Raw genomic sequence first — 26,057 nt, 5'->3', positions numbered from 1 at the left:
CATTCTTTTCTTCTACTTCTCTTTTGGCTTTTCAAGGTAGGGTCTTACTCTAGCCCAGGCTGACCTGGATGGAGTGCACTATGTAGTCTCAGGGTGGCCTCAAGCTCAGGTGATCCTCCTACCTCTGCTTCCCAAGGGCTGGGATTAAAGGTGTGCACTAGCAGGCCCAGCTACCTGCACATTCTTACTTTGTTTTAGTTGCAGGGGTAACATGAATTGAGTTCATTGGAGTCCATTTACGTTTCCAAAGAGTAGAGTATTATATGTTTGTTTGGGAGACAAGGTCCCACAGTGCACCCTTGGCTGGTCTGGTTTCACTATGTAGAACAGCCTGGTTTTGACTTTGTGGTAATCTTCATGTCTCACACCCTCCCATGTACTAGAATTGCAGGCGTATGCTACCACATCCAGCTTTGAAGGAAAATTAGATTTCTGGCAGTGTTGTCCCCAAAGTGTGTTCATATTTGAGCTTAGCATGACAGATCAAGCTGTAGGTAATGCTCATTGCACACTTAAAGTGAAAATGACACCTCAGACCTCAGGTGTGTAAAAGTCATTGGAAGGATGTGCCAGAGACAAGTGATAGCATCTCATTTCTGGACCATTCACTACATAATGGTGGCTGATAAGTATGTGGCTTTAGAACTAGCAAAAACACGTTTGCTTATCTGTAAACTGAAATGGAATTTTGGTAAAATTGTCAAAGTACTACTTTTCAACATAGTGATCAGATTATCTTTGCTGTTAAGCATCTTGATGAGGCAGTGGATTTTTCTGTCTTGTCTTGAGACAGGGTCTCCTGGCTTACCTCAGTTTCTCAAGTCCTAGGATCACAGGCTTTTTTTGTTTGTTTTGTTTTTCAATAAGCCAGGGAAGTGTTCAGGAGGGACCACTCCACCAAAAGATCTTTAGCGTTGCCATGTGTCCTTGGCCCTCTATATAGGGCATCCCATCTGTATGGTTAGAAGGTGTTTATAAAGTCATTCAGCCACACACCAGTGTAATGAAGGCACTGTGTCTGAGCTCAGGCCTGGAGGCCATCCCCCCCCCCCTTTTTTTCCCTCCTTGCCATACTGCCATTCTGAAAAGTAGTAACTGGTCAACTGTAGGTGCTGGTGAAGGAGCACAGTGAGAGACACAGCCTCCCTGCATTTCTGCAGAAGGCTTTTGCCTGGTTTGAGTTATACCTTTCAGGCCCTACCACATCTTAGATAGCTAGATCTGAGGGACAGAGAGCAGCCTGTGCCTGTTGACCCAATCAATCAGTATCTTGAAATAGAGAACTGAAAAGCTATAGACAGGGCTGGCACACTGATGGAAAAAGTTTGGAACTGACAGTTTTGGAACAGAATCCAGGGAGAAGGCAGCCTATATAACCTACCTGTCTAGTTCAGTGCTTTATCAAAGCAGGGTGAATCTTTTAATAAAAGCTACAGAAAATAAAAACACCCAACTGTACTCCGGTACGGGTATATGATTGTTTCTCTTTACTTGTAGTAGTAGGCCTTACACATGGTGCCTCAGAGGTGTTTGTGGTGAAAGACAGCAATGGGACAGCTTGTATAATGGCCAACTTCTCTGCTACCTTCTGGACAAGCTACAAGACTGGGCATGGTTCTCAGGTAGGAGACAGCAGCACTTAACGCTTAACCTGTATATATGATTGTTTGAAAAATTACCCACATTAACATGTGCATATGTCTTTAGGCTCATTAGTAACCTATGCTATTGTCTGTATGTCCACAGAGCCTGGGAGGCAGTCTGAGTATTAACATTTAACAGTGCCCTTTATAATTTGTTTTTTCTATGGCAGAATACAGTACTTTAGTATGTCCAGCAACACAATATATGAAACAAAACTTTTTTTTGGCATTTGTTTAGCTTTCTCATATTTTTCATGATCAGTAGAATTTCAACATTGAAGATTTTTGTTGTTGTATTTACTTTAGATGAATTATATTTAAAGAAACATTGACATTTTTAAAATTTAAAGATATCTTTATGAGAGAGAGAATGAATGTGGGCATGGACATGCCAGGGTCTCCAGCTGTTGCAAATGAATCCAGACATATGTGCCATCTTGTACATCTGGCTTATGTCGGTCCTGGGGAATCAAACCTGGATCCTTTGGCTTTGCAGGCGAGCACCTTAACCTCTAAGTCATCACTCCAGCCCATATTTTATTTTATTTTAAATATTATTTAGTTAGTTAGTTAGTTATTTGCAAGCAGAGAGAGAGAAAAGAGACAGAGAGAATGAGTAATCCAGGGCCTTCCACCACTGCAAAGGAACTCCATATGTATGCACCTCTGTGCATTTGGCTTTACATGTGTACTGGGGAATTGAACCTAGGCTCTCAGGCTTTGCAAACAAGCATTTTTAACTGCTGAGCCATCTCACCCCCCCCCCATATATATTATTTTTGTTTTGTTTTTTGAGGTAGGCTCAGGCTGACCTGAAACTAACTATGTAGTCTCAAGGTAGCCTTGTACTCATGGCAGTCATCCAGACTCTGCCTTTTGAGTGCTGGGATTAAAGGTATGCACCAACATGCCCAGCCCTGTAGCTTTAAAAAAAAACAAAAAACATTTATTTATTTATTTTTAGAGAGATACATAGAAAAGAGACAGATACATACAGAGAATGGGCATGCCAGAGCCTCTAGCCACTGCAAATGAACTTCAGATGCTTGTGCCACTTTATGTATCTGGCTTACCTGGCTTCTGGAGAATTGAACCTGGGTTCTTTGACTTTGCTTTAACCACTAAGCCATCTCTCCAGCCCTTTAGATTTATTTTTTATTGTCTATTAGTGGATATTTCACATATTCATATTTAATTACTTGAAAATGATGTGGTTGCACATCTGTGATCTCAGCACTTGGTTGGTGGAGGCAGAAGAGAAGGAACAGGAATTAGGAGTTGAAGGTCAGTATGGGCTACATGAATCCCTGTCTCAAAAAAACAACACAAAATATTGAATACATCCCTGAACCTCATTCTCTTCATAGTTGTTAGTTAAAATACCATGTGCCTCACACAGCCTCATCCAGCAGGACTTGGCTCTTCACTTCAGGGCATCAGATGACCAGACTCTAAAGAGGATTGGTATTCCAGAGATATTTTGGCCCTTAATTTATGTATTTTAGTCTCCTTATAAATATTTCCTCTGTCAAATAGAGGAAAACTGAAAAAGTAGTCTTTATAAATATTCAAAGATGTGGTGATGCACACTTTTGAAGCTGAGATAGGATCCCTGTGAGTTCAAGGCCTGCTTGGGCTACAGAGTAAATTTGGGTCAGTCTGTTTTGGTGTGAGACCCTGCTTGTCTCCAATTCCCTTTGTAGTCAGGAATGACATAGAACTTCTGATCCTCCTGTCTCCACTACCTGAGTACTAGGGTTACAGACATGCACCCACATTGTCATATCCTTTTTTTTTTTTTAAACGTTTTATTTATTTGAAAGAGAAAGAGGAGGAGAGAGGGAGGGGAGGGAGGGGGAGAGAGAGAGAGAGAGAGAGAGAGAGAGAATGGGCGCATCAGGGCTTCCAGCCACTGTAAACGAACTCCAGATGCATGTGCCCCTTGTGCATCTGGCTAATGTGGGTCCTGGGGAATCGAACCTGGGTCCTTTGGCTCTGCAGACAAATGCTTTAATGGCTAAGCCATCCCTCCAGCCCCACATTGTCATATCTTATTGATGTAGTTGGTACTGGGGGACTCAAACCCAGGGTCTCATGTGTGCCACATAAGCAGTCTACCAACTGAGCTACACACCTATGTTTCTTTAAACAAACATTTCTATAGCAAAAAAGGTTGTGACACCCTATAAGGCACTTTTAAGATGCTTTAGTTTCAAGCCAGGTGTGGTGGTGCACGCCTTTATCCCAGCACTTGGGAGGCAGAGGTAGGAGGATCGCCATGAGTTTGATGCCACCCTGAGATTACATAGTAAGTTCCAGGTCAGACTGAGTTAGAGCAAAACCCTACCTCGAAAAACAAAAACAAAAGCTTTAGTTTCAGCCTAACTTGGGTATTGATTCCTTTACAAAATAAAACTACTTGAGATGCCAGGAGTAGTGGCATATGCCATTCATCCCAGTATTTAGGAGGCAGAGGTAGGATTATCTTGAGTTCAAGGTCAGTCTGGAACTTCATAATGAATTCCAGATAAGCTTGGGCTAGAATAAGACCTTACCTGAAAAAAGGGGGGAGGGAGGGGCTAGAGAGATGGCTTAGTACTTGCTTGTGAAGTCTTAAGGACCCAGGTTTGATTCTCCAGTACCCACATAGCCAGATGCACAAGGTGGCACATGTGTCTGAAGTTCGTTTGCAGAGACTGAAGACCCTGGTGGACCCACTTTCTCTATCTGCCACTTACTTTCTCTCTCTCAAACAGATAATTTTTTTTTTGTTGTTGTTTTTTGTTTTTTGATTTTTCAAGGTAGGGTCTCACTCTAGCCCAGGCTGACCTGGAATTCACTATGGAGTCTCAGGGTGGCCTCGAACTCATGGCAATCCTCCTACCTCTGCCTCCCGAGTGCTGGGATTAAAGGCGTGCGCCACCACACCCGGCTCAAACAAATAAAAAATATATATATATATATTTTCGAGGTAAGGTTTCACTCTAGCCCAGGCTGATCTGGAATTCACTATGGAGTCTCAGGTTGTCCTTGAACTCACAGCAATCCTCCTACCTCTGCCTCCCAAGTGCTGGGAATAAAGGCATACGCCACCACGCCCGGCTTAAATAAAATATTTTTAAAAAACACAAAAAAATAAATTACTTGAGCCTGGCATGGTGGTGCATGTTTTTAATCCCAGTATTCAGGAGGTTCTTCCAAACTAGCCTAAAACACAGTGATCCTCCCACCTCACCTTACCTCCTGAGGGCTGAGATCATGAGATCAAAGGCATGTGTCATCATGTCTGACAAAACAGATTTTTTTTTTTGGTAGGGTTTCACTCAAGCCCGGGCTGACCTGGAATTCACTATGTAGTCACAGGTTGGCCTTGAACTCGTGGTGATCCTGCTACCCCTTACCTCCCAAGTGCTTTTTTTGAGGTAGGGTCTTGCTCTAGCCCAGGCTTGTTGTAGTTTCAAGCTAGCCTCAAACTCACAGCAGTCCTCCTACCTCTGCCTACACCCAAGTGCTGGAATTTAAGGCCTGAGCCATCACACTCCGCAAAATCAAATTTTTAAAAAATTTAATTTTTTAAAATAAATTTATTTATTTGAGAGTGATAGAGAAAGAGGCAGATAGAGACAGAGATTGGGCGTGCCAGGGCCTACAACCACTGCAAATGACCTCCAGATGTGTGCACCCCTTGTGCATCTGGCTAACGTGGGTCCTGGGGAATTCAAGCCTTGAACTGGGGTCCTTAGGAGGCTTCACAGGCAAGCGCTTAACCGCTAAGCCATCTCTCCAGCCCTTAAAAAATTTTAAATTTTAGTTATTTATTTTGAGAAAGGGAAAAAATGATTGAGTGTGCCAGGGCCTTCAGATACTGCAAATAAACTCCAGATGCATGCGCCACGTTGTGCATCAGGCTTTATGTGGGTACGGAAGAATTGAACCTGTGCTCTTTGGCATTGCAGGCAAGCACCTTAACTAGTAAGCCATCTCTCCAGCCCCAAAAGCAGAATTTAAAAAAAAATTTATTTGCAAGCAGGGAGGGAGGGAGAATATATGAATGAGTGAATGAATGAATGAGGACATGCCAGGGACTCTTGCCACTGTGAACTAACTCTAGATGCATGTGCCACTTTGTGTATCTGTTTTTATATGGGTACTGTGGAGTTGATCCTGGTCTGTCAGACTTTGCAAGAAAGCAACTTTTAACAACTGAGTCCTCTCCCCAGCCCAAAGGGAGCAAATGAATATGGATGCGCTGGAGCCTGTGGCCACTGCAAACGAACTCCAGCCATATGTACTACCTTGTGCATTTGGCTTTACTTGAGTACTGTGGAATCGAACCTGGGTCCTTTGACTATGTAGACAGGCAAGCCCCTTAACCACTAAGCCATCTCCCAGCCCTTTTTAAAAATACTTAGTTATTTGCCTGACGTGGTGGCCCATGCCTTTAATCCCAGCACTTGGGAGTCAGAGGTAGGAGGATTACCGTGAGTTCAAGGCCACCCTGAGATTACATAGTGAATTCCAGGTCAGCCTGGGCTAGAGTGAGACCCTACCTCAAAAAGCCAAAAAAAAAAAAAAAAAAAAGTTATTTGAGGGAGATACAGAGATAAAGAGGCAGATGGAGAAAGAATGGGTGCCCCAGGGCCTCCTGCCACTGTAAATGAACTCCAGACACAAGTGCAACTATGCAGCTGACTTTATGTGGGTACTGAGGAATTGAACCCCTGCTGCCAGGTTTACAAGGTAGTGCCTTTAACCTTTGAGAGATCTGTCCACTCCCCACCTCCAAAGACTTGTTTTTTGTTTTTTGTTTTGTTTTGTTTTTTTGTTTTTTTGAGGTAGGGTTTCACTCTAGGCCAGGCTGACCTGGAGTTCACTATGTAGTCTCAGGGTGGTCTTGAACTCACTGCAATCCTCCTACCTCTGCCTCCTGAGTGCTGGGATTAAAGATGTGCACTACCACTCCTGGGTTCCAAAGACTTTTTTTTTTTCAACTCTTTTTTTTTTTTTTTTTCCCCCAATTTTTTGAGGTAGGGTCTCACTCTAGCCTAGGCTGACCTGGAACTTACTTTATAGTCTCAGACTGGCCTCAAACTCACAGCAATTCTTCTACCTCTGCCTCCTGAATGCTGAGATTAAAGGAATGCGCCACCATGCCCAGCTCAACTCTCTCTCTTTTTATTTTATTTTATTTGGGTTTTTGAGGTAGGGTCTCATTTTAGCCCAAGCTGACTTGGAATTCACTATGTACTCTCAGGCTCGTCTTGAATTTACAGGGATTCTCCTACCTCTGCTTCCCCAGTGCTGGGATTAAAGGCATGTGCCATCATACTGACTTAACTCTTTTATTTTGATGTCATCCTGCTTTTCTCCTGTTAAGAAGATCTTGTGTGGGTAGTGCTAGGCGTTGCAAGGCCATGAATATCCAGGCTATTTTGTGTCTGGAAGATAATATTATAAGTAGTCCTGCCCTTCCTTTGGCTCTTAGATTCTTTGCTCCACCTCTTACACAATAAACCCTTAGCCTTGGAAGGTTGGATAGTGATGTCTCGGTGTTGAACACTCTGCTGTCATTTCTTCTCAGCACTATGGTGACTTTTGGGTCATCCCAGTGGTCACTGCTAACTGAAAAGAGCTTCTCTAACCAAAAGTGAGAGTAGCATTAATATATGGGTATAAACATTAATAAAAGTGCTTATAATGTATGCATTTGGCCAGACAACAGTAGATTTTACTCCCCTAGGGCTGATGACCTTCCCCCACCATAGGCTTTTTTTTTTTTTTTTTTTTTGGTTTTTTAAAGGTAGGGTCTCTCTGTCTGGTCCAGGCTGACCTGCAATTAACTATGTAGTCTTGGGGTAGCTTTGAACTCACAGTGCTCCTCCTATCTCTGCCTTCTGAGTGCTGGGATTAAAGGCGTGTGCCATCACACCCGCCCCACAATAGGCTTTTGATTAGGTTTTCAGATATGTATTTCCTCCCATAGAGTGGTTTCCCCTATAACGGACATCAGTTGGCATATTTGGCCTGGCTGGCCAATCTTAAGGTTTGAAATGTCCACTGCTGCTTACCATCATTGCTGACTTTTCTCTCCCATAGGGCTGCATGCAGCTCCCAAGCACTATTTTATTTATTTATTTATTTATTTATTTATTTATTTATTTATTTATTTATTTATGAATGAGAGAGAAATAGGCAGATAGAGAATGGATGCATCATGACTTGTAGCCACTGCAAACGAACTCCAGATGGCTGTGCTACCTGTGTATCTGGGCCTACGTGGGTACTAGGGAATCCAACCTGCATCCTTAGGCTTTGTAGGCAAGTGCTTTAAGTACTAAGTCATCTATCTCTCCAGTTCCACCCCCCCCCATAAAGGTTTTTAAAGTTTGTTTTTATTTATTTGAGAGTGACAGAGAAAGAGGCAGAGAGAGAGAGAGAGAGAATGGGTACACCAGGGCCTCGAGCCATTGCAAACGAACTCCAGATGCATACGTCACCTTGTGCATCTAGATTATGTGGGTCCTGGGGAATCGCCTCGAACTGGGCTCCTTAGGCTTCACAGGCAAGCACTTAACCACTAAGCCATCTCTAACCCCACAAAGATTTTTTTAAAATAAGTTCTGGGCTGGGAGATGGTTCAGTGGTTAAAGGCATTTGATTGTCAAATCTGTTAGTTTGGATTTGATTCCCTTGTATCCATGTAAAGCTAGTTGCAGAGTAGTGCATGTGTTTGAGGATGTCAACACAGAAAAATGAGATAGAAATGCTGATTGCCCTAGTTTAAATTATTGCACCTTGTATACATGTACTGGATTGTACTATACCCCATAGATAGGTACAAATGCTATGTAGGTTTTTTTTTGTTTGTTGTTTTGTTTCTCAAGGTAGGGTCTTGCTGTAGCCCAGGCTGACCTTGAATTCCATATGTAGTCTCAGGGTGCCCTTGAACTCACAGCATCCTACCTGTGCCTCTCGTGCTGGGATTAAAGGTGTGCACCACTATGCCTAGCTAGAGTAAACTGACCTGGAATTCACTCTGTAGTCCCAGGCTGGCCTCAAACACACATGATCCTTTTATTTCTGCCTTCCAGTGCTGGGATTAAAGGCATGTGCCTTCACATCCAGGTGAGTGAAAAACTTTTAAAAATGAATACTGGCCAGGTGTGGTGGCACATGCCTTTAATCCCTTCACTTGGAAGGCAGAGGTAGAAGGATCACTGTGAGTTCAAGGCCATCTGAAACAACTGAATTCTAGGTTAGTCTGGGCTAGAGTGAGACCCTGCAAAAGAGTTAAGTATGTATATGCTGTACAGATCTCTCTCTCTCTCCCTGTCTCTCTCTCTCTTTGTGTCTCTGACAGTTCTTTGTTTTTGATATACTGTACATTCTCACAAGGACCTGTTGCAATTTTATTTGTTCTAGAATGCAAGCTTTTCTCTGCCATCCTCTGCAGAAGTACTGATTAGCAACAGCTCTTGTGGAGAAAATCCTTCTGAATCCATCCTCACGATTGGTTTTAGAAAAGGATATTCCCTGACTTTCGCCTTTGCAAGAAATGTAACACGTTACCAGGTCAAGGCTATGAAGTTTACTTACAACTTGTCAGACACAGAAATTTTCCCCAATGCAAGTTCCAAGGGTAAGTAAGAACCAAAGTTGGCCACTCTGAAGAAAGCGAAAATTAACAGTGTAAAATTGTGGTTTTGTTTTCTTTTTATGTTTTCAAAATTGCAAATAATAGTTCAAATTTTTTTCTTGTCATGTTTTGGATACAGATATCAAGGTGGAGGAGTCTGTAAGTGACATCGAGGCAGATATAGACAAAAAGTACCGATGCGTCAGTGCTATGCAGATCCAAATGCAAGATGTGATCATCACATTCCATGATACCACCATCCAGGCCTATTTGTCGAATAGCACCTTCAGCAAGGAAGGTGAGGCCCTGGCCTACTTTGCCCTCTAGAACCAGTTGGTGAACTATAGTGACTGTGGGTTGTGCCTTCCCACAGTAGGGCAAGTCTCTGCAGTGCATTTGGAATCTGGTAGTCCTTTTCCTTTTATAAACAGTGGCTTCTAAAGATGAAAGTGGGCAAATTTTAGTCAAAAGGCAGAAGGTTGGAGTAAAACAAGATGGACGTCAGAGGACAGTGTCATATATGGTCTCATGCATGGAATATGGAGAGTTGAGAGTAGGGTGAGTGGGAACTCAGATGATAGCTTCAGTTAGGGAGAGGGTTCTATTCAATGGTATGGCAACCAGAGAGAACAGTTTGGTACTACTATACTGTGCTCTGGAATGTTGCTGACAGGGTCATACAATTTTGGTTAAAAGAGGGTATGGAAGGGCAAAGCCATTGAACCCCTGCCTAGGTCATTCCTTGTGTCCAGTCTAGGGGATCTGGCTCCCAAATCTGTCCTTGCAGGACTGATATCATTTTGAGGCGGTCATGGTCCCTGTACTGCACCTAATGGCTTATGTAGTAGGCTCTGGGGCTAGACTGGCAGGTTCTCAGCTGCCTTCGTAGCCACTCATGTTGGACAGCAAGCAGCAGTTAAGCTTACCTGGAATAAACTATGTAGTCTCAAGGTGGCCTTGAACTCATAGTGGTCCTCCTACATCTGCCTCCCATGCACCACCACACCCGGTTCTTGGTTTTGTTTTTATTTATTTATTTATTTTTGCTGAGATGGGAGGAAAGTTGTTTATTTTGGCTCAGTCTCAAGAGGACGTGCCATGATGGCAGGAGAAGAGATGGCATGAGCAGAGGCTAACATCGCCTCTGTCACAGTAGGAGGCAGACAGCAGTAGGACAGTGAGCTGTATTTTAGCAAGAATGAACTAACTATAATACCCATAAGCCCACTCCCAACAAAGAAGGCTCCACCTCGCAAATTGCCATTAGCCAGATACCAAGCATTAACAGCATGTGAGTTTATGAGGGACACCTAATTCAAACCACCACACATGCATGCTTATCTGCTGTCACAAATGTGCCCACAAACACACATGCCAAAAGAAAAATCAAAACTTAACAAAAACAGTATGTTCCATCTAGGGCTAGAGAGATGCCTTGGTGGTTAAGGTGCTTGCCTGCGAAGTCAAAGGACCCAGGTTTGATTCCCCAGGACCCACATAAAGCCAGATACACAAGGTGGCACATGCATCTGGTGTTCGTCTGCAGCAGCTAGAGGCCCTGGTTTGCCATTCTGTATCCACCTCTCTCATAAATAAATAAAAAACCAGTGTGTTGCATCTAGTCATTAAGAGTCCATATTCACATTTAGGTTGCACTGAGCCAGAGACATTGCAAGATGCCAGTGTGAGGACAGCTCTGCTTGGTGTATTTTCGTTCATTTATATACCTTTTTCGATTTTATTTATTTATTTTGGGTTTTTCGAGGTAGGGTTTCACTCTAGTCCAAGATGACCTGGAATTCACTCTGTAGTCTCAGGGAGGCCTCGAACTCACAGCGATCCTATCTCTGCCTCTTTACTGCTGGGATTAAAGGCATGCACCACCACACCTGGCTTTACTTTTTATTTTTATTTATTTATTTATTTTGGTTTTCTGAAGTAGGGTCTCAATGTAGCTCCGGCTGACCTGGAATTAACTGTGTAGTCTTACGGTGGCCTCAAACTCACTGTGATCCTCCTACCTCTGCCTCTTTACTGTTGGGATTAAAGGCTTGAACCACCATGCCCAGCTAAAGCATGTTTTTAAAGATCTTGGTTTTATTTATTTATTAGAGGGAGAGAGAGAAAGTGAGAATGGGTGCACCAGGGCCTCTAGCCACTGCAAACGAACTCCAGCTGCATGCACCACCATGTTCATTTGGCTTATGTGGGACCTGGAGAATTGAACTGTGTTCCTTAGGCTTCACAGGGATGTGCCTTAACCACTAAGCCATCTCTCCAGCCCCTATTTTTTTTTAATTTATTTGAGAGCGACAGAGAAAGGCAGAGAGAGAGAGAATGCGCATGCCAGGGCTTCCAGCCACTGCAGACGAACTCCAGAACTGCTAAGCCATTTCTCTAGCCCTCCAGCCCCTATTTTGTATTAGTTTTATTTGCATATGTGTGTGTGCCTTGGAGTCTCTTGGTGCTGCAAAAAAAATGCTTTCTGGCTTTATGTGGGTAGCTAGAGAATTGAACCTACACAGGTAGGCTTTGCAAGCAAGTGCCTTCAACTGTTTTGCTGGCTCCTAAGCCTCAGTTATTTGTGAAATAACAACTTATCATTGTATACTTTTTTTTGGCTTTTTTGAGATTGGCCCAGGGTAACTTGAAACTTCCTCTGTTAAAATCCCAGGTTGGCCTGGAACTCATGTGATCATCCTACCTTGGCCTCCCAAGTGCTGGGATTAAGTGGCAGAGAGACGCCAGGCATGGTCATGCATGCCTAAATCCCAGCATTTGGGAGGCCAGAGTAGGATCGCTATGAGTTTAAGGCCACCTTGAGAGTACATAGTGAATTCCAGGTCAGCCTGGGCTTGAGTGAGACCCTACCTTGAACCCCCAAAAAAGTGGCATATAGAGAATGGGTACACCAGGCCTCTACAAATGAACTCCAGATGCATACATCACTTTGTGTATATGTTTTATGTAGGTACTGGGGAATCGAACTCAAGTCATTATCAAGGCTTTATAGGCAAGTGCCTTAACTGCTGTGCCATCTCTCCAGTTTCCCCAGTGGTTTTTTTTTTTCCCCCCAAGTTAGGGTTTTACTGTAGCCCAGGCATACCTGGAATTTATTCTGTAGTATCAGGGTGGCCTCGAACTCACAGTGATCCTCCTACCTCTTGTCTTCCTGAGTGCCAGGATTAAAGGCATGCACCACCACCATGCCTGGCCCAACTTTAAATATAAATATATATATATTTATTTATATTTAATTGGGGGCTGGAGGGATGGCTTAATGGTTAAGGCATTTGCCTGCAAAGCCAAAGAACCCAGGTTCGATTCCCCAGGACCCGTGTTAGGCAGATGTACAAGGGGATGCATGCGTGTGGAGTTTGTCTGCAGTGGCTGGAGGCCTTGGTGCGCCCATACTCTCTCCCCCTTTTCTGGCAAATAAATAAATAAATAAATTGGCATGGTGGCGCACACCTTTAATCCCACACTTGGGAGGCAGAGGTAGGAGGATCACCATGAGTTCAAGGCCTCCCTGAGACTCCATAGTGAATTCCAGGTCAGCCTGGGCTAGAGTGAGACCCTACCTTGAAAAACCAAAATAAATAAATAAATAAATAAAATATTTTAAAGATACGTATTTTATTTATTTGAGAGAGAGAGAGAGAATGGGAATGCCAGGGCATCCAGCCACTGTAAACGAACTCCAGATGTGTGTGCCCCTTTGTGCATCTGGCTTACGTGTGTGGGTCCCAGAGAGTCAAATTGGGATCCTTTGGCTTTGTAGGTCCATGCCTTAACCATGAAGCCATCTCTCCTGTCCTCTAACTTAATAATAGTTCTTCATACATAGTCTCACTTCCCACCCAATTAGGTAACAAGTATTATTATTATTTAGTATTTGAGAAAGAAAATGGGCATGCCAGGGCCTCTTGCCACCACAATGGGCTCCAGACATGGGTACCACTTTGTGTGTGTATCTGGCTTTACATGGGTGCTAGGAAATTGAGCCCAGGCTGGCAGCCTTTGTAAGCAGGTACCATTAACCATTGAGCCATTTCCCCAGCTCTTAAATTTTTATTTGTGCACGCACGTATGTGTGTGTATGGGCCTTCTAGATCATCTAGCCACTGCAGTAGAATGCCTGCTCTGCTTATGTGGATGAACGGGAATTGAGTCCCATGGCAATGGGCTTTGCAAGCAAGCACCTTTAACCACTGAGCAATCTATCTCCCCCTGGTGGCAGGTTTTTGTTTTGTTTTCTTGTTGCTTAGGAATGAGAATCAGACTTCTAAGTAGCATGTGGTAAAGGAATCTTTGCTAAAACAGCTCTACCACTTGAGATTCTTCTCAGAGTGGGTTAAAATGTTTTTCTTTTCTTTTTTTGTGGGGGGGAGGAGAATGGGCATACTAGAGCCTCCTGCAAACTCCAGATGTGTGGACCACTTAGTGTGTTTGGTTTTATGTGGGTACTGAAGAATTGAACTGAGGCATAGATGCATTTAACCACTGAGACATCTCTCCAACCTTCAGAGTGGGTTTTGTGGCTATCAGCAGATTATTAGGTCCTTCCAGGAAATTAATTTTTGTTTTTTCAAGGTAGGATTTCACCTTAGCAGAGGCTGACCTGGAATTCAATATATGGTCTTAAGGTGGCCTTGAACTCATGGCGAGCCTCTTAACTCTGCCTTCCAAGTGCTGCGATTAAAGGTGTGCACTGCCGCTCACGGCTGGAAATGAACTTTAGAGAAGTGTACTGTCCTGCCCATCATGTCCTTGAAGAGGATAGGTTTACACCAGTAACAGCCTTGAATTGCAAACTCTAGAGGCTCCTGGGATATAGTATGCTGTACAGGCATGCTGTGGGGTGTTACTGTATTCTTTTTTCTTTCTTTTTTTTGGGGGGGAGACAAGATCTCATGTAGCTCAGACTGGCCTTGAACTCACTATGTAGACTAGCATGACCTTGAACTGATCCTTCTCTATCAAGAGGTGGGGTTATAGATAAGAACCACCACACCTGGTTTCATTCATAAAAGTTGCATTCAGTACAGTTTGGCTGGAGAATGGAGCTTGCATTTAGAATTGAGACATAATGAGGTGGTTTTATACACATAAATTCTAGAGTCTGAGATAAATGCAGCTGTAATGCCAGCCTGCAGCTGAGGCCAATGATGAACAAAAGTGTTTGTCAGTACATCCTAGGTTGGGTCATCTCCTGTTGGCCTAATCCCTGTGGTAGCTGCTCTGCTGCTTGCTCAGTGTTAAGGTCACTTTGCAGAGTCTCATACAGTGTTGGGTCTGCTGATGGCCTTAGGTGTAGGTGCTGTCACAGGTAAGTACTGTGCTCATCCCAGGAGTGGAATGGGAAGAGCTGAAATAAAAGCTTTTAAGCTCAAAAATACACAAGCTTCCATGGGCCATGTCCTGTTTCTAGCAGAAACATGGAAAGGATCCAGTTGCATGGGAAACATGAAGATCTTACTCTACTGGGGAGTTAGCTGAGTGGCTAAGGTGCTTGCCTGCAAAGCCTATCACGTGGGTTTGAGTCCCCAGTATATGTGTAAAGCTAGATGCACAAAGTAGGACATGTATCTGGAGTCCCTTTGCTGCTGCTGCTGGAGGCTCTGGTGTACCCATTTTCATTGTTTCTCTCCTGGTGAATGAATGAATGAAATGAAAAATAATTTTATTGGGGTCACTGCAAGTTCACAGCAGTCAAGGGCAGGAATAGAACATGCCCTTCTTGGTGCTTTTCTTTCTTTTTTTTTTTTTTTTTTTTGGTTTTTTGAGGTAGGAATTCACTATGTAGTCTCAGTTTGGCCTCAAACTTATGGCAATCCTCCTTCCTCTGCCTCCTGAGTGCTGGGATTAAAGGCGTGCACCACCACACCCGACTTGGTGCATATTTGATAGGTCTCTGACCCTGAATTCATGGCAGTCCTTATATTTCAGCCTTCTAAATGCTGGGATAAGAAGTGTTCCACCAACATGCCCAGCTCAGATATTTTTTGGTTTTTCAAGGCAAGGTTTCACTCTGTCGCAGGCTGTACTGCAATTAATTCTGTAGTCTCAGGGTGGCCTTACACTCAGGGCCACCATCCTTCCTCAGACTACTAAATACTGGGATTAAAGGCATGTGTCACCACACCCAGCTTCAGACATTGTTTAAAAGCTTTTTTTTTAAAAAAAATTTTTATTTATTTATTTATTTATTTGAGAGCGACAGACACAGAGAGAAAGACAGATAGAGGAAGAGAGAGAGAGAATGGGCGCGCCAGGGCTTCCAGCCTCTGCAAACGAACTCCAGACGCGTGCGCCCCCTTGTGCATCTGGCTAACGTGGGACCTGGGGAACCGAGCCTCGAACCAGGGTCCTTAGGCTTCACAGGCAAGTGCTTAACTGCTAAGCCATCTCTCCAGCCCTAAAAGCTTTTTATTAATAAACTCCATACATGTGGTCAGTATGCCATGATCACAACCCCCACCTACCACCACCCTTCTCCCCCTCTCCTTAATCTCCTCGCCACTGAATTCCACCCTACTTTTTAGTATTTCCTTTTTTAGGATTTTTTAAAAAACTATTATGTTTTAACTTCTTTCAGCTTCCATCATTATAGACAATAAACCATAATTCCCTCCTTACCCTCACTGCCCGCTCACAAATCCACCTTCCAGCATATGCCCTCCCCCTCACAATTAGCTATTTTATTTATTTGAGAGAGAAAGAAGCAGGTAGATCGAGAATGGGCATGCCAGGGCCTCTAGCCACTCAAAAGAACTTTGGACACATGCATCATCTTGTGCATGTGGCTTAATGGGGGTCCTGGGGAGTTGAAACTGGGTCCTTTGGTTTTGCAGGCAAGTGCCTTAACTGCTAAGCCATCTTTGCAACCTTTCTCTCTTATTTTGATGTCATCATCTTTTCTTATTATGGAGCTCTTATGTAGGTAGTGCTAGGCACTGAGTGGTCATTGATATCCAGGCCATTTTATGTCGGGAAGATTGCACTAAAAGCAGTCTTACCCTTTCTTTGGCTGTTACATTTTCTTATTTTCCTTTTTTTTTTTAAACAATATTTGTAAGTTTTTACTTAACTTGAGGAAGGGAAAGAGATAGAGTGAGAGAGAGATTGGGTGCACCAGGGCCTTTAGTCACTGCAAATGAACTCCACACGCATGCATCACCTTGTGCATCTGGCTTATGTGGGTCCTGAAGAATCAAACCTGGGTCCTTTGGCTTTGTAGGTAAGCGCCTTAAACATTAATCCATCTCTCCAGCCCTCTTACATTCTTTGTACCACCTCTTCTACAATGGACCCTGAGCCTTGGAAGGTGTGATAGATATATCTCAGTGCTGAACATTCCACTGTCACTTCTCAGCACTATAGTCTTTGAGTCACCCAGTGGTCATTGGCCATTCTCTAACCAAAAGTGAGTGTAGCATTAATAGATGGGTGTGAACATTACACAAAGTGCTCACAGGGCAATTTGGTGAGCATAATATAAGCATTTAGCCAGACAACAGCAGGTGCTACTCAACCTAGAGCTCATGACCTCCCTGCCTTAGGCTTCTGACTAGGTTTTTCAGTACCAGGCATGTATTCCCTCCCATGGACTGGGCCTCCAGTCCAATTAGAGAACAGTTGGTTTCCCCATAACAGGCATGCCATTACTGCACCAGTTGGCACAAATTCTGGCCAGTCTTAAAGGCTTGCAATGTCCACTGCTGTTTCACCACCTTTGATGGTCTCTCTCCCCCATAGGGCTGCATGTAGCATAGCTTTTTCCAGCTTTCTGTCAGCTGGTCTACATGGAGGAGGTTTACATTTGAGCTCCAGCTTGATTTCTCAGTTACCTTGCATCCCAAGCATGTAGAATCTTTAGCAATAGGGTCTTACCAATTATTTCTAGTGGTATACCAAGAGCCTTGAAAATGGCTTGTAATATTTATGGGGCATCAAGGACCCCCTTGGGCAATAATTCAGTAAAAGGTGTCCTATCCCTGATACTGGAATTTTTCTAGTAATATATTGCTTCTGGGGACACCATTATCCAAGGAAGAAAGTTTCCATAACATCTTGAATTCTGATTAACCTTCCTCCCTCCCTTCCCTCCCTTTACTCAATTTCTTCCCCTGACGTGATTTAGACCATTGCATCCCCAGTCATCTGTTCTTCTGCTTAAGTCCTCCCCTGTCTTCTTCCCTCATAGACCTTTTCTAGCTTTTTTTTTTTTTTTTTCTGCTACTGACTTTTACTCCAACTCATATATAAATTTAAACATTTGAAGCTAGGATCCACATATAAGAGAGAACATGTGGTTTTTGGCTTTCTATACCTCCCTTAGTATAATCCTTTCTAAATCCATTTATTTACTTGCAAATTTCCTAATTTCATTTTTCTTACTGCTGAATAGAACTCCATTGTATAAATGTACCACATCTTCACTATCAGTTGAGGGACATCTAGGTTGTTTCTATTTCCTAGCTATTGTGATTAGAACCTCCATAAGCATGGATGAGTAAGTTTCTCTAAGGTAGTGAGAAGAGTCCTTAGGATATATGCAAAGGAGTGGTATATAGCTGGGTCATATGGTTAAATCTATTTTTAACTGTCTCAGGAACCTCTACAACTAATTTTCACAATGTCTGTGTGCGTTTATATTCCTACCAACAGTGTAGAAAGGTTTTCCTCTTTTTCCACATCCTTGCCAGCATTTATTGTCATTTATTCTCTTTCCTTTTATTTATTTTGGTTCTTCGAGGTAGGATCTCACTTTGGCCCAGGTTAACTTGGAATTCACTATGTAGTCTCAGGGTGGCCTCGAACTCACAGCATTCCTCCTACTTCCCACATGCTGGGATTAAAGGCATGTGCCACCACACCCTACCCTAAACGTATATTTTTTTGATCATTTGTTTTTTCTTTTTTTGATTTATGTTTTTGTTTGTTGAAGTAGTGTCTCACTGTAGCTCAGGCTGACCTGGAATTCATTAGGTATGTAGTCTAGGTGGCCTCAAACTCACAGCAATCCTCCTACCTCTGCCTCCCAAGTGCTGGGATTAAAGGTGTGTGCCACCACGCCCAGCTTCATTTGTTTTCTTGATGATAGACATTCTGATAGTAGTGAGGTGGAAATTACTTTTAATTTACATTTCCCTGTGAGGTAGAACATGCTTTTAGATGTTTATAGGCCATCTGTGTTTTTTATTTTGTTTTGAAATTTTATTATTAATTAATTATTAGAGAGAGAATGGCTTTTAGCCACTGCAAACAACCTCCAGATGCATGCAAATACCTTGTGCATCTGGCTAACGTGGGTTCTGAGGAATTGAACCTGGGTCCTTAGGCTTCATAGACAAACACCTTAACCTTTAAGCCATCTCTCCAGTCCTGTATTTCTTCTTTTAAAGTTTTTATGTTCAAGTTGTGTGTGGTAGTACACACCTTTTACCAGCACTTGGTAGGCAGCGGAAGGAAGATCGCTGTGAGTTCAAGGCCAGCCTGAGAATACACAGTGAATTCCAGGTCAGCCTGAGCTAGTTAGTCCCTGCCTCAAAAAACCCACTTTATAAAATTTTATGATAGGGAGGGAGAGAATGGGTGTGCCAAGGCGTCTAGCAACTGCAGACCAACTCCAGTCGTGTGTACCACTGTGTTCATCTGGCTTATGTGGATTCTGGGGAATCAAACTTGGGTCCTGGCAAAGATTTTCTCCCATTCTATAGTTTGTCTCTGTGCTCTATTTAGTGTTCTTTCCTGTATAAAGGCTTTCTATTACTATTATTTTTTTTATTATTGACAACTTCCACAATATAGATAATAAACCATGATAATTCCCTCCCCCCTCACTTTCTTTTTCACAACTCCATTGTCCATCATATCCCCTCTCCCCTCAGTGTCTTTCTTATTTTGATGTCATCATTGCAAAGCTTTTTAATATCATGAGGTCCTAGTGGTTTATTAGTGATTGTACTTCCTGAGCAACTGGTGTTATATTCAGAAAGTCATTACCTATGCCAATATGTTGCAGTGTTTCCTCTAATAGTTTCAGATTTGATATTAACGTCTTATTATGGACAGAATTAAGGATCTATTTTCATCCTTCTACATATAGATAACTAGTTTTTCAGCACCATTTGCTAAAGAGGCTGACTGTCTTTTTTCAAATGATTAGTTTGGCCTTTTTTTTTCTTTTATTAAAATTTTGATTTACTTATGACAGGGAGGGAGGAAGAAAGGAGAGGAAGAGAGAATGGGCATGCCCATGTATCCAGCTGTTGCAGACAAACTCTAGTTGCATATGGCACTTTGCATGTACATCTGGTTTATGTGGGTCCTGGGGAATCAGAACCTGGGTAATTTGCAAGCAAGTACCTTAACTGCTCTGCCCAGTTTTGGCATTTTTGTCAGAAATGAGATGGCTGTAGCTGCCTGGGTTTACATTTGGGTCCTTTATTCTGTTCCATTGATGAACATGTCTGTCTGTGTGCCAGTGCCATGCTGTTTTTTTTTTTTTTTTTTTTATAGCTTTGTAATATAGGTTAAAATCAGGTATGGTGATACCACCAGCCTTTTTTGTTGTTGTTGTTGCTCAGAATTGTTTTGGCTATTCAAGGTTTTTTGTGCTTCCAAAATAAATTTAAGATTGCCTTTTGTACATCTGTGAAGAATGCCATTGGAATTTTGATTTTGATTTGATTTTGGAGATTGTATTAAATATGTACATTGCTTTTGATAAGATTAAAATTTTCACAATATTGATTCTTCCAACCCAAGAACATGGGATGTCTTTCCATTTCCTAGTGTTTTCCTGCAGTTTCTCTCTTTAGTGTTTTTATTTATTTATTTAGAGAGAATTGTATGCTAGGGCCTCTAGCCACTGCAGTCGAACTCTAGATGTGTATGCTATCCTTTTCACATGCATCACCTTGTTTGTATGGCTACCTTAAGTGGGTTTTAGAGAATCAAACCAGGGTCCTTAGGCTTTGCAGGCAAACACCTTAACCACTAAGCCATTTCTCTCTCCATCCTTCTCCTGAGTGTTGTTTTTTTTGGGGGGGGGTAGGGTGTCACTGTAGCTCAGGCTGACCTGGAATTCACTATGTAGTCTTCAGGATAGCCTTGAACTCATAGCGATCCTCCTGCCTCTGCCTCCCAAGTGCTGGGATTAAAGACATGTGCCACCATGCCCAGCAGATCTCTTGAGTGTTTTTTTATCAAGGTAGCATCTCAGTCTAGCCCAAATTGGTCTTGAACTCACAGTGATCCTCCTACTTATGCCTTCCAAGTGCTGGCCTTAAAGGTTTGCACCACCACATCCAACTGAGCTCAGACTTCTTGATTATTCTCAGAGACCAGGTGGTAAACAACAGAACTTGAAGGAGGTGCTGTGGTGTTTGAGAACACTTCTTCTTTCTGCTCCTGAGTGAAATCTTCAGCTTTCCTTTTGTTTGTGGTTCAGTCTACATTGACGTTGCCTGTCAGTTTTTGCTCTGAAACATCTTGGATCAAATTCCGAATTGCAAGAATATTGAATGTCTACAGCATTTTTGTATTCAGATCCCCTTCACTGCAGGCCTTTTCCCCATCCTATCCCTAGGTGGAGACTCCTATTTGTCTTCCCTCCTTGATTCCTGTCTCCTCACTGTGCCCTCCCCAGTGCTTTCTCCCTAGTGGCAGTTGAGGCTTTCCTTATCCCTCACAGTAATAGGACAGTTTATATGCAGAGAAAGTAAGTGGTAATAGTAGCCTTGCTATATCACATGCCTGCTGCCAAGGCCAGGAGAGAAAGGCATGTCCAAGGGAGGGGGAAACGGAAGATAAAATTCTGGGTCCTTTTAATCTGTTGATTACATTACTTGGACTTTGTCCAGTGTTCCTAAAGTGTGAGAGAGTTGCCAGTGGGCATGGGCAGGGTTCAGAGGGGGTTGCTTTTCCAGTTCTGAGGATGTTCTCCAGTGGCTAGTTGTGGGTGTAAGTAAGCATGCTGTTTCTTCTCCTGTGTTCCTACAGAGACTCGCTGCAAGCAGGATGAACCTTCCCCAACCACTGCACCACCCAGCCCCTTACCACCACTTGTGCCCACAAATCCCTCAGTGTTCAGGTATAACATGACTGGTGACAATGGAACCTGCCTGCTGGCCAGTATGGCACTGCAGCTGAACATCTCCTACTTGCACAAGGACAACACGGTAGGGCGGAGTGGGGTGAAGGGCTTTTGTTTTTCAGAGAGGTGTTTGGTGCTTCATGCACCCACGGTTGTGTAGATCATGAGCCAGAGCTAGTCTGTGCACTGTGGGTGCTTTGGCTCAGGCTGCATTTGCCTGTTATAGCATCTGCCCACAGCCCACAGTCACTACTCATTGGGCACTTCCAGAAAGATGATTGCTGATGAAGTACTTAATTTTCCTTCAGACATTGTGTTGCTGTTTTTACACTTCTGAAATTGTGTTCTTCCCTTAAAGACAGCAGTGTCTGTGGCAATATGCAAAATCTATTGGAAGCTAGGTGTGGTGGTGCATGCCTTTAATCCTAGCACCTGGGAGGCAGAGATATGAGGATACCAGTGAGTTTGAGGACAATCTGAGACTACATAGTGAATTCCAGGTCAGCCTGGGCTAGAGTGAGACTCTACCTTTAAAAAAAAAAAAAAAAAAAAAACTTAGAATGAATTTTACTATATGTGGCTTATCCTGACTGGGTGACGCACACTTGCAATTATAGCTGTTTGGAAGGCTAGGAGGGGCATTGGGATCCAGGTCCTCCATGCAGGGCACAGTGTTCTGGAAAGTAGGCATTATTCAGAAACAGAAATGTGCACAGGTGTGGATGAACACTTCCTCCTGATTTATTAGTGTCTACTCAGTTACTATAAGAGGATAAGGCCTAAAACTGTAGTGGTGACCTGTTTGGTTTTCTTGTTTAGACTGTGACCAGAGTGCTCAACATCAACCCAAATGAGACTTTGTTTGATGGAAGCTGCAGTGCCCAGTTGGTAACCCTGAGCCTGAGGAACCAGAACCAGAAGGGCAATGTCCTGGTGTTGCAGTTTGGGATGGTGAGGTTCTGCTATCCTTCATCACACAAGGCACATTTGCTGGGCTCTCCTTCCTACTGCCTTTCATGCCTCTTGATTTGGTAGCAGTCAAAAATAAGTGCTGTTGGGAGCTGGTGGGACCAAAGACAAGAGCCTTGGTAGCTCCTTCTCAGGAAGGATAAGGGAACAAGCTTACTTTTTTCTGCCTGTCCTGCATAATAGATTTCCTAAGTTCCCTTCCTCACTCATCAACAAATGCCACTGGCTCATTTTACATTTGGGTTGACCACAAGGCATGGCAGCCCCAGTGTTTGCAAGCCACTGTGTCTCCTGGAACCACACACTGTCACACCTGCTGGCTCAGTACCAACATTATAAGACTTGTACTGTCTCCTGGGCAGAATCTTGTTTACCAAAGTACAATGGGAAGAATTTAAATGATACTTGTTAAAATATTTTTATGCTGCTAGGTAAGGTATGTGTCTTAGGTTTTGTATATACTAGCCAAGTGTGTTGCCAAAGCTCTCCCAGCTCCACGTGGCTTCTTTTTTAGTCACAAACTTAGATGTGTAGAAAATTCAAGTGTATAAAAGTTACAGAAAAAAATATGGCCATATTTGAAAGCAGCTACAAGTATCAAGATAGTAGACAGGATGGTATTGAGCAGAGTTGGTTTATTTTTGAGGTAGAGTCTCATTGTAGCTCAGGCTGACCTCAAATTCACTCTGTAGCCCTGGGCTGTCCACACACTCAAGGTGATCTTCATTCCTTGATCTCTAGTGTACTAGGACTAAGGGTATGTGCTACCATGTCTGACTCAAATAAGTATTATTGACAGAGGGGGAGAAAGAGAGTGAGCGAGCCAGGGCCTTCAGCCACTTCCAAATATTTTTAATGTGATATGCAAATGAACTTATTAATTTTAACTTTCCAATGCCATTCAAAAGTTATCCCTTTTTGTAATATGGCTCTTGCAGTCTGAATTTTACTGGATAAATCTGATTCTATAAGAAGTCTAGGAATAGCCAAATACGGTGGTACATGTGGTGGTACATGTATGTAATCCAAGCACGTAGGCAGAAGCAGGAGCATGAGTTCAAGACGCACGTGAGGCGACATTGTTTTTAAAAAGCATAGAAGAAGCTAATCAAAATGTGTACTAAGAGTTACATGACAGCTTTTTTTTTTCTTTTTTTTACAATTTTTATTAGCATTTTCCATGATTATAAAAAAATCCCGTGTTAATTCCCTCCTTCCCCCCCACACTTCATGACAGCTTTTTCCGGTAGGACTTTGCATAACTTTTTGTCTGTGTTATGCAGTTGAGAATCTCTTGTCTGACTAAAGGTTGTTTTCTTTCAGAATGCAAGTTCTAGTGTATACTTCCTACAAGGAATCCAGTTGAATATGACTCTTCCTGATGCTAGAGGTAAGGGGATTCCCCCCCCCCCCCATGACTCAAGTGCGCCTCACCCTCAGTGGTCTTCAGTGTGTACACTAACTCTCTCATTGCAGATCCCACGTTCAGAGCTGTCAACAGCTCACTGAGAGCCCTGCAGACCACCATTGGGAACTCGTACAAATGCAGCACTGAGGAGCACATCCCTGTTACCAAGGAGTTCTCCCTCAATGTCTTCAGCATTTGGGTCCAGGCTTTCAAAGTTGAAGGCGACAGGTTTGGGTCTGGTGAGTAGCAGCACAAGGGTAGAATCTGCAGTGCTGGAGGCAGCAGAAGCATGTTAAGTCAGCTCATCCTGTGGATGCTAGCCAACTTCTTTGCCTTTTCCAGCCTAGATCTCTTGGGAGGAAGGTACCACATTTCTTCTAGTATGGCAAGAATGCCTTGGGTAAAGCAGATGGTCACACTCTGAGACAGTGGTGGCTCCTTCTTTCTCCTGTTTGTTTGTTTTCCTTAAAGATATGGTCTTACCCTTTCCCAGGCTGGCTGACTCTGTAGGTTGGCCTCAAACTCAAGCCATCTTCCTACCTCAGTCTCCCAAGTGTTGTGAATAATGGCATGTGCTACCACACCTGGCTCGTGGTAGGGCTTTAAAAGGTTCTCTGAGGTCGTTTTACAGCATAGCTGACCAGCCACAGTACACAACAATGGCTGTAGGGAGAGCACACCTATGATTCCTCACCTGTGTAGAAGCAGCACCCATGGCTGTAGGTTTTTCCCAGTCCCCATTCTGGCTGCCTCCTTTCCCCTTCTGGCTGGAGAGGGATGTACAGCAAGGGGGTAGTTCCTGTGGTTAAGTGCTCCTTCCTTCTGTCTTACAGTGGAAGAGTGTGTGCAGGATGGAAACAACATGCTGATCCCCATTGCTGTGGGTGGCGCCCTGGCAGGGCTGGTCCTCATTGTCCTCATCGCCTACCTCATCGGCAGGAAGAGGAGTCACGCTGGCTACCAGACCATTTAGCCTGGTGGGCGTGCGCACCACAGACACACAGGGGCCTGTCCTCATGTCCCCGAGCTTAGATAGGTGTGGAGGGGAGGCACACTTTCTGGCAAGCTGTTTTCAAATCTGCTTTATCAAATGTGAAGTTCATCTTGCACCACTTACTATGCACAGAGGAGTAACTACCAAAATGATGGTGTTAATTTTGCTAACTGGTTAAATGTTAATATTACCAAAGTAGAGCTCTAAGGGGAGGGCAGGAGTGCATTTCTGAATTGGCATGAGCTCCACTCATTCAACGTTTTAAGATTTGGTGTTTGGTTTCTTCATTCTTTACTCAGATTTAAGCCTTACAAAAGGGAATCTCTGACCCGAACACTTGGGACTGATGAAGGGCGGCTGATCAGTAGGTTACATACTTAGGAGAAGGAAACAGGAGAGCAGGGTGTTCCCACATGAGTACACAGTGGGAAGCCTCTGGATACTCATGTTGGGCTGCCTGCTTGGGGTCTTGCCCACTGCCCAGCTGGGGCGTGACCACATGATGCTCTGCTGCCCAAGAGCTGGCACTTTTCTAAATAAAAAAGGCATTATTTTTATTTACTTTTTGTAAAGTGATTTCCAATCTTCTGTTGGCATTCAGGGTGGCCCTGTTTCTGCACTGTGTACAATAAGAGATTCACTCTGCTGGCCTGTCCTCTGCAGCTTGGGTGGGTTGTACACTGAGGATCAGCTCATGTAATGCATTGCCTGTAACAATGCTAATAAAAAGTCTCCTTCTTTGTTGGCCTGGACTTCGTGCTTTTCTCAGTCACCAAAAGAGCCCACTAAGGAGTGATGCTTGTTGGCATGTCAAGAACCTGCATGGGAGTCACAAGCACGAGGCCACGTGGGGACTGAGGTTGCTGCTTGTGAGGCCCTCAGTTTCGGAGAATGTTGTAATAACCTTCTGAGGAGCTCTTGAGAACATCTTTTAAGAACAGAAATGTACTTGTTCCAGTTCTAGAGGCCAGGTGCTGCTTTAAGGAAGTCTTAAGTGATAATATTGCCACTTAGTTGTTGGATCCAGGTAAACCCACCCCTTATCAGAAGAACTGAACACACAATAATGGGGTGAGAGGGGAGGTGTCCCATGCCTACGGCAGTATCTTTTTGTTTGCAAAGAGAGAAAAAATGGGTTAAGCCTCTAATTCACAGCTATCCTACCTCAGCTTCCTGAGTGCTGGGATTAAAGATGTGCACCACAATGCCAGCCCTTTGAAAAAAATTTTAATTTTACTTGCAAATGTGGGGGTGGGGGCAGCCTGCCAGGGCCTTTTTTCACTGCAAATGAACTCCATTTTATG

General features: G+C 43.4%; 1 protein-coding gene across 2 annotated transcripts in view; it reads left to right on the top strand.

Annotated features, from left to right (window-relative positions):
- Lamp1 (lysosomal associated membrane protein 1) overlaps positions 1-25,493 on the top strand; it is a 32,841-nt gene extending 7,348 nt beyond the window's left edge. Inside the window, exons 2-9 of one of the 2 annotated variants that reach the window (XM_045145989.1) lie at positions 1,501-1,622; positions 9,066-9,282; positions 9,419-9,577; positions 21,289-21,467; positions 22,202-22,333; positions 23,675-23,741; positions 23,828-23,998; positions 24,593-25,493. In XM_045145989.1, coding sequence (XP_045001924.1) covers positions 1,501-1,622; positions 9,066-9,282; positions 9,419-9,577; positions 21,289-21,467; positions 22,202-22,333; positions 23,675-23,741; positions 23,828-23,998; positions 24,593-24,732 — 1,187 coding nt within the window. In that variant the 3' untranslated portion in view covers positions 24,733-25,493. Of the gene's footprint in view, positions 1-1,497; positions 1,623-9,065; positions 9,283-9,418; positions 9,578-21,288; positions 21,468-22,201; positions 22,334-23,674; positions 23,742-23,827; positions 23,999-24,592 lie in introns of both variants that reach the window. The other variant, XM_045145988.1, reaches the window with a different exon arrangement.
- The last annotated feature ends 564 nt before the right edge of the window (positions 25,494-26,057 follow it).

The sequence above is a fragment of the Jaculus jaculus genome, chromosome 3 (genome assembly GCF_020740685.1).
Source record: "Jaculus jaculus isolate mJacJac1 chromosome 3, mJacJac1.mat.Y.cur, whole genome shotgun sequence".
In the NCBI taxonomy this organism is placed as follows: domain Eukaryota; kingdom Metazoa; phylum Chordata; class Mammalia; order Rodentia; family Dipodidae; genus Jaculus; species Jaculus jaculus.
Note: the sequence above shows the minus strand (reverse complement) of the source record. Positions and strands in the feature narration are given on the sequence as shown.